Consider the following 16,120-nt stretch of genomic DNA (forward strand, 5'->3'; position numbering starts at 1 on the left):
GAAACTTCATCCTTTTTAATGCTATAAAATAACCTTTTTCTAGTTTGAAGCTTTGTTTGATTGGGGGGGTAGTCTTGAATTTAATTTTGTGTCATATTATGATCAAACCTTATTTTGTGTGTATTTGCCTACTATATTTTTTGTCCATTGTTTAATTTTCAACCTTCAAAAAACTTAGTTTTAGGTGTCAGTTTACATTATAGGGTTGGTTTTTATTTTATGATCTAGTCTGAAAGTCTTCTTCTTTTGCTCTGGTGAGCTTAGTTCATTTACATTCATTTAAATGAAAGATGTTGGTCTAAGTTTTGAAACATAATTTTCTATTTTGATTTTGGTTTTTATAACTTACAAACAAAATCTATAGGTAGGTGGTATGTTTACTTTACTTTCGTCCAGTTATTTGTAAGAGGTTTATGTGAGAGTATAGAGGCAAGTCTTCCTACATTTTAGGCTATCTATAATTTTCCATATGATCCAGGGTTTAGTATGTTAGTTTGTTCAGCTTTTATTTGTCTCTGGCTAATAAGGTTAGGCAACTGTGTATAAAATTTTTCATAATTCAAAACTTCTCTGCCATGCTGCCATAGAAACAGAATATTCTTTGTAAATAGGGTATTTATGAGTGATTTCTCTTTAAGCCCTGATTTTTCTGTTTCACTGTTGGAACCAAACTGGGGAATTTCTGCTTGTAGCATGTGTATCTTGTTCTCACTGTAATAAACATGAGTTCTAACCTTTACACTTTGAGAAGTTTATCTTCCTGTCTTTTAGTGAGATAAGCAGTTTTCCTTCTCTGCTTTTATTCTTTTGAGCCCCAGCATGATCTCTATTGTTTTGGGGAGCCCATTCACATATTTTGAGAGATGAGTTTTAGCTTATCTTAATTTTATCAGAAAATGAATTTGTGTTTTTGTTTCCCTTCTGTTTGGATGATTTCCGAGAAGGGGCAAATGGAGACTATGCCACTATTCTCAAAGTATAGGAGTCAGTAGAAATATCCTTAATATCTTGACAAACAAGTTATTGTATTGTCATAAGTTATGTTTAATTATTGGGAGTGCAACATCTTTATTGGGATAACTAGAACACATATTCCAGAAGTACTTTAGTTCTTTTCCTAAATTTTATTTTAAAGAATTAGCTATTTAAAAGAATTTCATTTAACTTCTCTTTAAAAAATAGCTAACTGTATTATAGTCTGTCTTTTTAAGTCTTGAAGACTTGACAGTTAGAAATGTGTATTGTTTGACAGCTCCTTTTCTCCACCAGTTGTTCTGATAAAAACCAAAAGAAGAATTTGTTGTCCACAAAGGGGTATTAGTAAGTTTTATTATGAAGTAAGGGACTGTATTTTCATTCTTACAACTTTTACACTTTGAAAATTACATATACTTTTACAGATATCTACCATTTAAGAAAATTAATAGATTTCCTACAGAGTTTTAGTCTTTATCTCTGCAGTTCCTTCTCCTGTGTCCTGTTTTCTTCCTCTGTACTTTTTTTTTTCCCCACCCCCAAATCATCTCTCAGTTTGCTGCTGTTTGAGTGGATTTGCAGTGGGGAAATATTATGGGACTTTTCTACTCTTGTAGAATCTTTGAGGGTTGTGAGTTGTATGTTTAACCTTTTTTTTCATCTCCCTTCCCTGGATAAAGAAGGCCAGTGTCTTTTTTTTTTTAGTACTAGGGTAGTTGTCCAAGTACTATGTAGGAATCTGCTGCTGGTTATTTTGGTGTTTTCATATCATAAAAATAAATTGTCATAATACAAAAAACATGTACTAGTTATCTGTTGCTATGTAACAAATTGCCCCAGAACTTTGTAGCTTAACAAATGTTTATTTTCTCTTTCAGTTCTTGAGGGGCAGAATGTGGGAGCAGCTTATTAGCTGGATGGTTCTGGCCCAGGGTCTTTTTTCATATAAAAATTGCAGTTAAGCTATTGGCTGGGGCTACAATCATCATCTCAAGGCTTAACTAAGGCTAGAGAATTTACTTCTGAGCTCACACATGTAGTTGTTGGCAGGACTCAGCTCCTTCCTGGCTGTTTGCCAGAGACCTCTGTTCTCATGAAATGGGCTTTTCTGTAGAGTTCCCTGAAGGTCTTCATGTCATAGCAGCTGGCTTCTCTCAGAGTGAGTAATCCAAGAGAGAAAGATAGCAAGCTGAAGAGGCCTGAGATGGAAACTGTGTATTTTTATAACCTAATCTTGAAGTGACATACTATCACTTCTGTCGTATGCTATTGGTCACACAGACCAACACTGGTGAGAGAGGGCTACACAAAGTTCAGAGTTGTGAATACCAGGAGACAGAGTTCACTGGTGGTGACCTTGAAGGCTGATTCCAGGAATAGCAATGATGTATTTCAGAGTGAAGAACTAGTTTTCATACTTATTATTTGAATTTACATATAGATACAATGTATTTCTTTTATAAAATGATAATGTTTGTATACTTATTCTGATATGTTCTATGGAGAAAGGAATTTGGTTTATTTACATTGAATTTAAGAGATGACCTGGGCAAGTCTGTGATGAGGATCATTCTTCGATTTTCTTTTAATTCTCTTAATATCATTTGATGTCTTACTAATGTAAAGCCTAAAGAATTACTCACAAAATTTATGAAAGGAGATGTTTAGCTGAATTTACTTGTCAATTATTTATTTGATTGTAATATTTTGTTTTTTCTCAAGATAGCTTATTTGGTAAAGTTCCCTATAATATTCAATAACAGGGAAGGAGTATCAACTTACATTTGTATAATGCTCTGGATTTGTAAAATGTGTTTTTCCTAATGTATAGAAATAGATAAAGTTTTAGAGTTCATGTTTACCTAGTAAGAAGGAATTTTATAATTTGTTCGTAATCTTTTGGAGGATTCATAGATCCGTTTGAGAATGATAAGGGCAACGGTCCCTCCAGAGAAATGCACTTAGGTGCACAAAGGCAATTTCACAATTTGGAGGGACCATCAGGAGGTCCATGAATTTTAGATTGAGAATTCCTCCTTTGAAAGCACAGGTAGATTTCTGGTGGCTTCTGAAAGGAGTGCTTTTTTATTTTCAAAATACAAAGGGAAACGTTGTCTCTGACTGTAATTAGAAATGTGTATTTGTTTTCATTTAATGTGGCTTCTAATCCATGTCTCCTAATTATGGTTTTTGTTTCCGATTTTTGCTTCTTCTATAGCATCTGGAGCATAAGAACAGTGCTTATTTTCTTCTTTTCCAAGAGAACAGAAAGAAATAGTAAGTTTAATTTTGAAGTTTTTATAAATACATTTAAAAAACCCATCTTATATGGTGCATTGGTTTGTAATTGAATGACAGGTTATGAAATGGTATACTGAAATGACAGTGGTAAATATTGAGAAGTTGTTCACTTTAAAGCATAAGAAAGTTTATGAATGATAAAACTGGTTCTATTTTTCAGTTGTATTATTTCTCTCTTGTCCATTTAGAATTTTTTTTACTCAATACACAAAATAAGTCATTTCTTATTTTGTGTGAAGAGAAATTATACTGGTTATCTTTATAGAAAATTTATGTTATTAGGGAGTAAAATATAGTTAAACATCTTTTGATTTATTCTATTAGTTGCGTCTATTCCTTTCAGTCTCACAGTAGTGTGGAATGTATTATTACCAAAACACAAAGCATTGTACTTTTTATGCATTGACGGTATAATTATACTAAAAGAATACACATATATATTGACTACCATGTTAACTATTCATCATGATATTCCCAACACACAGAAAAGCAATGTTAGAAAAATTAGAACATTTAAAATGGGATATCTCATCATAGAAGAATTCCTTCATAAAAATAAAAAGTGAAAATGGAACTTCAAAGTAAGTTTCTCAGTGGCTTATTTCTGAAGTAAAGGTAGCTATTTACCAGTTGTGAGTTAATTAAATTATGTAATTGCAGCAGATGAAAAACACGTATTTAGGGAAAATCCTTACTTGGCTAGTAGCCTTTTTAGCAAGAACAATTGGTTGAAGAGTTAAGAACACTGGAAGCAACATAGTTCCATTATGTTCATATATTCATATGGATGAATATGTTATATAACATTATGTCCATAATTCCAATATGTTCCTAAACATAGCAACATTTAAAAACAAGACAGATGATTTCAAGTGATTGTCAGTTGGCTCTTTTTTTTCTTTTTTGGCCACACTATTTGGCTTGTGGGATCAGTTCCCTGATCAGAGATTGAACCTGGACCATTGCAGTGAAAGTGCTGAGTCCTAACCACTGGACTGCTAGGAAATTCCCTGTCATTGGTTCTTGATGAGTTGACAGATGTTACTGATACAGCAAGAATTAGCCTCTGTAAACAGTCTGTGTAGAACATGCTGGGAGAGAATTTTTTTAAAGAAGTTGAAAAAGCACTAATTTAATACAACCTGAAATGGACTCTGCTGAGATTCATTTACAACTGTTGTGGTAAAAATATGTGTGAAGCAGAAAAAGGCTTAGTGGGTTAATTTACAAAGCTCATGAAACTGTGAGGTGTTTAAATTCCGTGGTTATTTACTTTGTTACTCAACAGCAGGTATCAATACTTGCAGAGCATATTTGAACCTGTCATGGGTTATTGAACTCATATAGTCAGTGGGGAACTTCATGTGCTCTCACAGACTTAATCATCATCAGTTATATGATCTTTTATCAGAAATAGAAGTGGGGGGACTTCCCTGGTAGCCCAGTGGTTAAGAATCTGCCTTGTAATGCAAGGGGTGCAGGTTCAATCCCCAGTTGGGAAACCAAGATCCCATTTGCCACGGAGCAATTAAGCCCACGCACTGCAACTACGAAGCCTGCAAGCCACAACTAGGGAGTCTGTGTGCTGCAAAAAAGGGTCCTGCATGATGCAGTGAAGATCCTGCATGCCACAACTAAGACCTGACACAGTCAAATAAATAAAAGAAATAGAAGCAGTTGGATGGATTAGTAATAGTAGTAAAGTTTTATTATGATATTTTGAGCTCGACCAGGATCGAAATGTTTCTGAGGCAAACTGCCTTTAATCACTGTGAATGAACTGGGCTTTGGAAATTAGGTCTTGCAGACTTGATAATGGTTCTTAATGAACTCAGCCTAAGATTACAAGGTGAAACAGTCCTCATATGTGAAACCTATAGTGCTATAAAAGTGATTTAGAAAGCAAATAACAATTTAATGACAAAAAGTAATTTTTTAAAAAGTGCTATGAAAAGTTAAGAAGATCTCCATTCCCACACAGATTTGTAGCAGCTATATTATATGAGCTCAAACTGCAGTTCCAGCAGTGTTTTTCACACCTCATGCAAGTACAAAGGAAATTTCCATATTTCAAAATCCATTTAACTGAAAGTGATTAATTTGCAGTGACATAATAAAGACAAATATCAAGAGAAGAATCTAAAGAATTTTATAAATGCCCTTCACACAGTGAATATGCTCAATTAAAATCATGTGGTTATCGATTGATTTAAATATTTAGCAGCACCTATCTGTGTGAAAAAATTTTCAAAAATAAAATGTTTGAAATCTCATTACAGATAAACTAACAGATTGACTTTTGCAATCATTTTTGTTGGTAGGGGATACTAATTTTGAATCTCAATTAAGTGAAATGTTATCCCCCCACCTACCTCCTAAAATTTTTCTTTTCATTGGTAGACCTATGTTATGAACAATTGACCACAATTATTATTATATTTGAATTTTGTCATTAAAAGTTTTGTGGGAATTCATTTACTCTTTTGCTTTAAAATTACCTACTTAATTTTGCCTTTTGGTCCATAAAGCCATTTGCTGTCTGGCCCTTTATAGAAAAAGTTTGCTGATCTCTGCATTAGAGGCTAAATATTTGGCTTGGTCTTATCTAAGTAAGGGCTTCCCTGGTGGCTCAGACCGTAAAGCGTCTGTCTGGAATGCAGGAGACCCAGGTTCAATCCCTGGGTCGGGAAGATCCCCTGGAGAAGAAATGGCAATCCATTCCAGTACTATTGCCTGGAAAATCCCATGGACAGAGGAGCCTGGTAGGCTACAGTCCATGGGGTTGCAAAGAGTTGGACACGACTGAGCAACTTCACTTTCGACTTCACTTTATCTAAGTAAAGATGATTGTTCTCTTTAAAGATGTCAGTAGTTTTTTTCTCCTTTCAGTAATAAGTCAGCTATAACATTAAAGACTACCTAATACATTTTGGAAAAAATATAGTAAAATCATCTTTTCAGAAGTTTATATTTCTTTGAATTTGTATGTAAATAATAATATTTGAATTGATATTTAGATGTTTGCTACTCCAAAACTTCAATGAAGAGATAATTTTGTAAGTAAATTTAATGAAAAATTAAGAACAATTATTTAAATTCTATTTGGTAAAATTTTTAAAAATTTATTTTTTGATTGAAGGATAATTGCTTTACAGAATTTTGTTGTTTTCTGTCAAACCTCAACCTAAAGCAGCCATAGCTATACGTATATCCCCTCCCTTTTGAACCTCCCTCCCATCTCCCTCCCCATCCCACCCCTCTAGATTGATACAGAACCCCTGTTTGAGTTTCCTGAGCCATACAACAAATTCCCATTGGCTATCTATTTTACATATGGTGGTAAAATGTTTAAATCAAGTTTTAAGTCTCTTCTTTCTCCCTGGGATAGTATTCCTATTTATGCTAGTTCAATATTTCTAGAGAAAAACTAGAAACCTAAAATAAATTTGTAAAGCAGATACTGATGTTCATAAATTACATAAATTATATCCTTTGAAATAATTGTTTATGTTCTACCAATGCAACCTAACTAAGCATGCAAATCTTGGAAAAGTTTAATTTTTGAGAAGTAATTAGTATCATCTTCCTTTTCAAGTCCCTCCTCAGGTATAATACTGTAGGTTTGCAAAGGTTTTCTTTTTAGTGCTCATTTTCTTGAGATCAAATAGCTTAATAAAATGTTCTTTCTTTATAAATAAAAAGAACATTTTTATAACCAATGTATAAAAAGAGAATCAGTGAGTGGGATGTTGAAAGGAAGGAGAAATTATAGAAAGTAATGTTTCTGAAAATATTTAAAAATATATATTTTTTTACATTTGGGAAAAGTGTTTTATTCTATGTAAAGTCCATTTTTTCCCAGCTGAGCTTGTAGTATATAATATAGGCAAACATATAAAATATATGTGGGTAAAGATGAGATAACTTCTGTTTGTACACATCAGTGAAAAATCCTAAAATGAGAATGTTTTCTTGCAGTTGCTTAATGTATATCATTTGACGTGATTTTTTTCTTGTATCTTGAGCATCTTAGTATCTGATTTAGTTTTGGTTTAAATCTTGTTTTCTAGATGAAGCATTGGATGATTTAAAATCCCAGAAGAAAAAAATAGTAAGTTAACTTTTATTTAAGTTAATTTGTATAAAGCTAATGAATTAAGGACTGAATAATTAATGTTTATATGCTGTAAGTAATGACTCTCCAAGGAACACGTATGCTTTTAAATAGCAATTTAATGGTGAAGCTAAATTATGAATATTTTTGCTAGTAAATAATGATTGACAGGAAAAAGTAGTTAGGTGGACTTACGAGATTCTCAGAGTTCATGTCAGTTGGAAGCTGAGAAGTTAGTAAATGAATCATTTTGGAGCACTAAATGAGGCAGAGGGGTAAAAAGGTGAATATCTAGATTTATTATTAGGGCCAAAAAAGGACCAAACATCATGTCAGTTCTCAGATTTTTTTTGACATAATAAGGCTGAGAGAGAGGGGAATCAAGAGGATTGGCTATAAAAGAAATTTAACAATGAAAAAAGAAAAATAACCCTAAAGAAAAGGTGGGGTGGGGAAGAGAATATTTCTTATTTGATTTCTTCCATTGTCATTCTGTGTCATTGTCCATTCTATCAGCAGTTCTAATTACATGGGCATCTATTGTGGGGCCAGTTAAATGCATCCTTCAGATGGGTTGGAAAGACAAGGACCAAGAGAGAGGAAGGACTTCAGATATTTAGAGGTTGATATTTATTAGTTTTACTAAGTGAATTGAACTTGGTGTTTGACTTGAATTTATATATACTTTTTTCGCATAATTATTTTTGAAATATAAAAATGATAGTTGACAGGAGTATCATGTTATATGGAAACTTATTTAATGATATTTAATCATATGCAAAATCAGTTTAATGTAATTTAGTCTAACGTCCCAGCTGAGCTATTTAAAATCCTAAAACCCAATGCTATTAAAGTGCTGCATTCAATATGCCAGCAAATTTGGAAAACTCAGCAGAGGCCACAGGACTGGAAAAGGTTCATTTTCATTCCAATCCCAACAAGGACAGTGCCAAAGAATGTTCAAACTACCATACAGTTGCTCTTATTTCACATGCTAGCAAGATAATGCTCAAAATCCCTCAGGCTAGACTTCAGCAGTATGTGAACTGAGAACTTGCAGTTGTACAAGCTGGATTTAGAAAAGGCAGAAGAACCAGTGATCAAATTGGCAGCATCCGTTGGATCATAGAGAAAGCAAAGGAATTCTAGAAAAACATCTATTTCTGCTTCATTGACTCTGCTGAAGCCTTTGACTGTGTGGATCACAACAAACTGTGGAAAATTCTTAAAGAGATAGGAGTACCAGATCACTTTACCTGCCTCCTGAGAAACCTGTATGCAGGTCAAGAAGTGACAGTTAGAACTGACTGGTTCAGAATTGGGAAAGGAGTATGACAAGGCTGTATATTGTCACCCTCCTTATTTAACTTATATGCAGAGTACACGATGTGAAATGCTGGGCTGGATAAATCAGAAGCTGGAATCAAGATTGCTAGGAGAAATATCAGCAGCATCAGATATGCAGGTGATACCACTCTAATGGCAGAAGTTTAAGAAGAACTAAAGACCGTCTTGATGAGGATGAAAGAGGAGAGTAAAAAAGGTGGCTTGAAACTCAACATTAAAAAAAGTTAAGATCATGGCATCTGGCCGCATCACTTCATGGCAAATAAAAGGGGAGAAAGAGGAAGCAGTAACACATTTTATATTCTTGAGCTCCAAAATCACTGCGGATGGTGACTTCAGCCATGAAATTAAAAAATACTTGCTCCTTGGAAGAAAAGCGGTGACAAACCTAGATAGCCTGTTAAGGAGCAGAGACATCACTTTGTTGACAAAGGTCAGTGTAGTCAAAGCTATGGTTTTTCCAGTAGTCACGTACTGATGTGAGAGTTGGACCAGAAAGAAGGCTAAACACTGAAGAATTGATGCTTTCAAACTGTTGCTGAAGAAGACTCTTGAGAGTCCCTTAAACTGCAAGGAGAGTAAACCAGTCAATTCTAAAGGATATCAACCCTAAATATTCATTGAAAGGACTGAGGCTGAAGCCGAAGCTCCAATACTTTGGCCGCCTGATACGAAGAACTGACTTATTGGAAAAGACCCTGATTGAGGGAAAGATTGAAGGCAAAAGGAGAAGAGAGAGGGTGTCAGAGGAGAACATGGTTGGATGACATCACCGGCTCACTGGACATGAATTTGAGCAAACTCAGGTAGATAGTGGATGACAGAGGAGCCTGGTGTCCTATAGTCCATGGAGTGGCAAAGAGTCAGACACTACTTAGCGACTGAACAACAACAACAATGTAATAAGTAACAATTATGGATGAAACTAATAAAAGTTATGAAGGTTAAGGTTAATGTTAAAAATTGTTCTGTGAATTGATAAGAAAAGACAACACTAGTCAAGGGATTTACGTACCTGAAAAATAAAGAAGCTTTAATTTTGAAAGGATTCCTTAATCTTTTTTTGTTTGATGTCTCTCAGTGTTCTGTGAGGTATTTATCAAAATTGCATTGACATTTTTGATGGTCCTAAATTGAGTTGTAAACATATTCCCATTGTATCTTATTATATTTCTGGCATTTTGCATGTTATGGAACAGCCAGAAGTTCAAAATGAGGAAATGCCAACGATTCTCAATAATATAGAAGTTGTGATATGATTGGTTTGCTGATGTGATGAAGAATATCTGATAGTGTTGATGAAAGCCAAGCCCTACTTGTACCAAAATGGAGAAATACTGATTAACATAGAAAAGGCAAAGAGGAAGACAAAAGAAAAAAGGAAAAAAGAAAAGTTCTAAGTGATGAGAAGCTGATTCAATGTCAGTGGAATTACATGACCAGAAAACAGAATCTTAGAGAACACATGATTGGGGAAAAATTATCAGTAGAGGAACAGAACAGACTTAGAAAATTCTACGAGAGAGCAAACTAAGCTATTTACTTCTTAAATAACCCTTGATGGAATCGCAAAATAGAAAATGTGCATCTAGGTCTGCCAGTTGGGAAATTCAGTTCAAAGTTCAGTTGTTTTGTATGTATAAATGGTTTATGAGGCATCAGTATTACAGAATAGTTCAGAATGGCATTTCTCTTGCAGTATGATTAGAGAAAAATAAGTTGGCTGCACTCTAAGGGAACATAGTTTACGTTAAATTGATTGTTAAAGGTTACAGTACTGTTGCTATTGGGAACTAGTCCCTTGTCTTTAATGCTCAAGCCCTCACCAGAGCTGCTTTGTTTCAGAAGTACTTTATATTTTGTTTAGAACAATGGCTGTTAAAGGGTGAATTTGTAAGGAGCACAGTGTTAGCTAATGATTGTACTGGTAATGAGAGGAGAAAGAAGGGACATTGCTTTTCAGCAAAAACAAAATGTAACCATATGTTTTACCCTACATTTATAGCTTTAAATATACTGACATGACAAATACCTATTAGTTTAAAACTACTCAACTCTTAACTCTTTCATTAAAAAAATTAATATAAATTGTATTTACTACTTGACATTTTATTGAAGGTGGTTTTCTCAGGGATGCATCTCTTTAATCTAGATAGATCTGTAATGTAATTTGTAATATGTGAAAGTGTAATTTGTAATAGTAAACATGAATTATCAATTGATTAAAAATTACTTAGAAAGGAAAATGAGTAAGAACAATCTTTTAAAACAATGTTTTAAATCTAAGGACTTAATCTAAGTATTTACTTACTAAAATAAAGCTAGGAATTAATCTTTAGTTACCTAAAAACTCTCCCAAGTCTAGATGTGAACATTTTGCCACTCACATATTTTGTGGTCTTTTTTTTTTTTAACTTTTAGTTTAAAAAAAAAATCACTGTTCAACAGATAATCCGTCTGTATCCATGAGCATTCCATTAAAACAGTTCAAAGTCAAAATCCAGCAAAACATGAGTCAAAATGACCTCTTTGGCTTCATGAAAATTCTGTGCTTTTTTCTGAGTAGAACAGGTATTTCTGTATGGTAAGTCCTTCCTGGCATTTCTCAGGCAATTTATATTTTTCCAAGTCCTGAGGAGAATCGTTTGAGAAATTGGGAACATGGGAAGAAGTATTATAATTTCTGAGAATTAAAACTTAACAATCACTACAAATGTTACTGGTTCAAAAGAATCCACTGCCAATTGAAAGCAGGAGCAAAAGCGGCTAACATGCTGAGCTGTAGGTTAATGTGGACGTTTCAGGTGACAGGACAGAGCACATAGAAGTGGCACAGTCTACTTAGTCTTGCTTTTGTGGCCATGTTACAAGTATGTTATGGGCCTTGTCTCTTATAATAGTGAGTTATTCTTACAAATAAATGTTAGTAAGTTTATTTATTATTTTTTAAGGACTTCTTTTGCTTCCAAAGTTTATTTCATGGAATGTCACTCACAGTATACTGTAGTATACTCTGCACAGAATCCTGTACAAAGTGACATTCCATGAAATAAATTTTGGAAGCAAAAGAAGTCCTTAAATTGACAATTTTAGCATATGATTCTGTGTGGGGCTATTAACCTCACTAGAAGTTTCAAATGTTACATTTTTATATTACCCAGTAATATTTGCTGGCATTTTCCAGTGTTTGAATATTCACTATAGGCTACATATCTTTGTAAATACTTTAACAAAAGAAATACAGAGAGAGAAGTTAGTGTTATTGTGAAATATGCCTATGTGAAATCAAAAAATAATTTAAAATCTGAATTATTAAAAAAATATTGATTTCAACAGCAAAACTAAAATCAGGATAAGCAGACAATATTTTCTGGTTCAAAATTGGAAAAGAAGTATGTCAAGGCTGTATATTGTCACCCTGCTTTTTTAGCTCATATGCAGAGTACATCATGTGAAGTGAGGCTGGATGAAGCTCAACCTGGAATCACGATTGCCAGAAGAAATATAAATAACCTCAGATAGGCAGATGACACCCACCCTAATGGCAGAAAGCAAAGAGGAACTGAAGAGCCTCTTGATGAAGGTGACAGAGGAGAGTGAAAAAACTGGCTTAAAACTCGACATTCAAAAAATGAAGATCATGGCAACTGGTCTCATCACTTCATGGCAAATAGATCGGGAAACAATGGAAACAGTGAGAGACTTTATTTTTTTGGGCTCCAAAATCACTGTGGTTGGTGACTGCAGCCATGAAATTAAAAGATGCTTGCTCCTTGAAATATAAGCTATGACATACCTAGAAATGTATTAAAAAGCAGAGACATCAGTTTGCTGACAAAGATGCATATAGTCAAAGGTATGATTTTTCTAGTAGTCATGTATGGATGTGAGAGTTGTACCATAAAGAAGGATGAATGTGGAAGAATTGACACTTTTGAACTGTGGTGCTGGAGAAGACTCTTTAGAGCTCCTTGGACAGCAAGGAGATCAAATCAGTTAATCCTAAAGGAAATCAACCCGGAATATTCATTGGCAGGACTGATGTTGAAGCTGAAGTTCCAATACTTTGGCTATCTGATGAGAAGAGCCGACTCATTGGAAAGGACCCTGATGCTGGGAAAGATTGAAGGCAGGAGGAGAAGAGGATGACAGAGGATGAGATAGTTGGATGGTGTCACTGATTCAGTGGCCATTAGTTTGAGCAAACTCTGGGAGATGATGGACAGAATCCTGGCATGCTTCAGTCCATGGAGTTGCAAAGAGTTGGACATGCCTGAAAGACTGAACAACAACAGCAAGACATTATTTTATCATTTTAAAAATATGTGTTTAAATGTGAAACATGTACCCTAAAGCTGTGAATTGAAGATGCTTTTGGGCACACTCTTTAATAATTTGACCAAAGTCAATGCAAAACAAAAGACGTTTTTAAAGAAAATGTTGTGTGTTTATTTTCTGCTGCACCGAGTCTTCCTTGCTGTGTGTGCGCTTTCTCTAGTTGCAGTGAGCAGGTGCTGCTCTTCATTGTAGTGTGTGGGCTTCTGGTTGCAGTAGCTTCTCTTGTTGTGTAGCGTGGGCTCTTGGGCATGCAGTCTTCAGTAGCTGCAGTTTGTGGGCTTCATTGGTCGTGGTGCTTCGGCTTAGTTGCTCTGTAGCATGTGGGATCGTCCCAGACCAGGGGTCAAACTGGTGTCCCCTGCATTGGCAGGAGGATTCTTAACAAATGGAGCACCAGGGAAGTCCAAAATGCATTTTTCTCTTTTAAAAAATTTTATTTTTTAATATATTTTTGGCTGCGTTGGGTCTTTGTTGCTGTGCGGGCTTTTCTCTAGTTATGGCAAGCAGGGGCTGCTCTCTAGTTGCAGTATGCAGGCTTCTCATTGCAGTGGCTTCTCTTGTTATGGAGCATGGGCTGTAAGGCATGTGGGCTCAGTAGATGTGGTTCCTGGGCTCTAGAACACAGCCTCAGTAGTTGTAGTACATGGTCTTAGTTGCTCTGAGGCATGTGGGATCTTCCCGACTCAGGGATTGAATCTGTGTCTCTTGCATTGGTAGGTGGATTCTTTACCACTGAGCCACCAGGGAAACCCCAAAAGACATTTTTCTACGTGTGGAATATTCATTAAGAAACAAGCATCAAGAATATTGGATAGGGCAATTAATGCTTTGTGTGTTTTAAAATTTTATTTCAAGAATTATAATTTAAATATTATAGAATTATCTCTCAAAATAAAAAAAAATTGACATTTATTTTGTGTTAGTGTTCCCTTCTTTTAGTGTTCTCTGATGAAATTCTGTATCAGGTAGAAATAAATTTATATGTTCTCAAAATATATAAGCTTGGCAAAATAATGTTGATTGATAATAAATAAGCAATCTTGTGTTTATTTTTCTCTTTTTTATATTGTTTATTTAAATTTTTGGCTGTGCTGGGTCTTTGTTGCTGCACAGGCTTTTTTCTAGTTGTAGCAAATGGAGGCTACTCTCTACTTGCAGTACACAGGCTTCTCATTGCTGTGGCTTCTCTCGTTGAGGAGCACAGGCTCAGGCTTTAGTATTTGTGGTACATGGGCTCAGTAGTTGCAGCTCCCGGCTCTATAACACAGGTTCAGTTCTTATGGTGCACGGGCTTAGCTACCCCGTGGCATGTGGAAGCTTCCTGGACCAGGAATCAAACCTGTATCTCCTGCATTGGTAGGTGGATTCTTTACCACAGAGCGTCAGGGATGGGGAAACAATTACAGACTATTCTTTTGGGCTCCAAAATCACTGCAGATGGTGACTGCAGCCACGAAATTAAAAGATGCTTGCTCCTTGGAAGAAAAACTATGACCAACCTAGACAGCATATTAAAAAGCAGAAACATTACTTTGCCAACAAAGGTCAAAGCTATGGTTTTCCCAGTGGTCATGTATGAATGTGAGAGTTGGATGATAAAGCTGAGCATCAAAGAATTGATGCTTTTGAACTGCGGTGTTGGAGAAGACTCTTGAGAGTCCATTGGACAACAAGGAGATCCAACCAGTCCATCCTAAAGGAAATCAGTCCTGAATATTCATTTGAAGACTGATGCTGAAACTCCAATACTTTGGTTACCTGATGTGAAGAGCTGACTCATTTGAAAAGACCCCGATGCTGGGAAAGATTGAAGGCAGGAGGAGAAGGGGACAACAGAGGATGAGATGGTTGCATGGCATCACCGACTCAATGGACATGAGTTTGAGTAAACTCCTGGAGTTGGTGATGGACAGAGAGGCCTGGCGTGCTGCAGTCCATGGGGTCGCACAGAGTCGAACACGACTGAGCAACTGAACTGAACCAGGGACTCCCTCTCTATATTAAATAAAAAACTCTGAAACTTTCAATATAATCATATCACAGGAAAGCAATCCATTCTTTGTTACATCATTCATTATTATTTAAAGTATGTAAAATATTTTGAAGAATACAGAGTAATTTATAATTTTGGGTATTCTGAGAATTCAATTACTCATTCCTGAGTCCTGGTATTAATATGTTGGGACTTGAAAACGTGTTTGAAACCTTGTTTCAGATCCACTCTGAAAAATTGACGTAATCTCTGAAGATTGTGTGTTTTGTGTTAGGTGCTATTGTAGACTCTCCTATATTATTTAAATTGCACAACAGTGTTATGAGAAGATAGTATTATATCTTCAGCTTTACAAAAGGAGAAACTAGGGCTAACAGATTTGCTTAAAGTCTTTCTATAGCTAATTAAGAATGGAAATGTACTTTGAACCTAGATCTTTTCTCATGCTGTGCTTTCAAGTTTGTATTCTTCCCACTGATCAGATGTCTCTATATGAAACAGATTATTTGCTTAAAATATAGTAGGAATAAATGTGTTAATTAAGCTATTACAAGAAAAAAGATTTTTGATGTGAAGAGCTGACTCATTTGAAAAGATCCTGATGCTGGGAAAGATCAAGGGCAGGAGGAGAAGGGGACAAAAGAGGATGAGATGGTTGGATGGCATCACTGACTCGATGGACACGGGTTTGGGTAAACTCTGGGAGTTGGTGATGGACAGGGAGGCCTGGTGTGCTGCCGTTCATGGGGTCCCAAAGAATCAGACACGACTGAGCAACTGAACTGAAATGCAAAAGAGAATGGATTTGTATTTTTTGCTTTTTAGAATGATTTTAAGATACTTTAATGTACATAGGCATAAGCATGAATATTTGCTGAATGATGTACTAGGAGCGACAATAGTTTGTTAAAGTGGCATTTTAGTTTTTAGTTTTGTGTATTGTTTTAAAGATCACAGTTGTAACTAATCTTCTTTTTAAACCTAGCTGTAGTCTTACTCTAGAATTGTGCTGTGCAAATCAGCCACTAGACCCATGTAGCTTTTAAAATTTA

At 35.2% G+C, this 16,120-nt stretch overlaps 1 protein-coding gene across 9 annotated transcripts in view; it reads left to right on the top strand.

Moving 5' to 3' along the window:
* Window positions 1–16,120, top strand: part of LNPK (lunapark, ER junction formation factor) — a 99,457-nt gene that overhangs the window by 24,524 nt on the left and 58,813 nt on the right. For 7 of the 9 annotated variants that reach the window (XR_009490729.1, XM_059875173.1, NM_001075989.1 and 4 more), the window contains 2 exons: window positions 3,194–3,252; window positions 7,347–7,387. Coding sequence is in view for 7 of the 9 variants with exons in the window: in XM_059875173.1 (XP_059731156.1) it covers window positions 3,194–3,252; window positions 7,347–7,387 (100 nt within the window). In the remaining 2 variants the exon portion in view is untranslated. Of the gene's footprint in view, window positions 1–2,290; window positions 2,363–3,193; window positions 3,253–6,313; window positions 6,333–7,346; window positions 7,388–16,120 lie in introns of those variants that run through there. The other 2 variants (XM_024975641.2, XM_059875185.1) reach the window with 2 other exon arrangements.

Source organism: Bos taurus, chromosome 2, assembly GCF_002263795.3.
Source record: "Bos taurus isolate L1 Dominette 01449 registration number 42190680 breed Hereford chromosome 2, ARS-UCD2.0, whole genome shotgun sequence".
NCBI lineage: Eukaryota > Metazoa > Chordata > Mammalia > Artiodactyla > Bovidae > Bos > Bos taurus.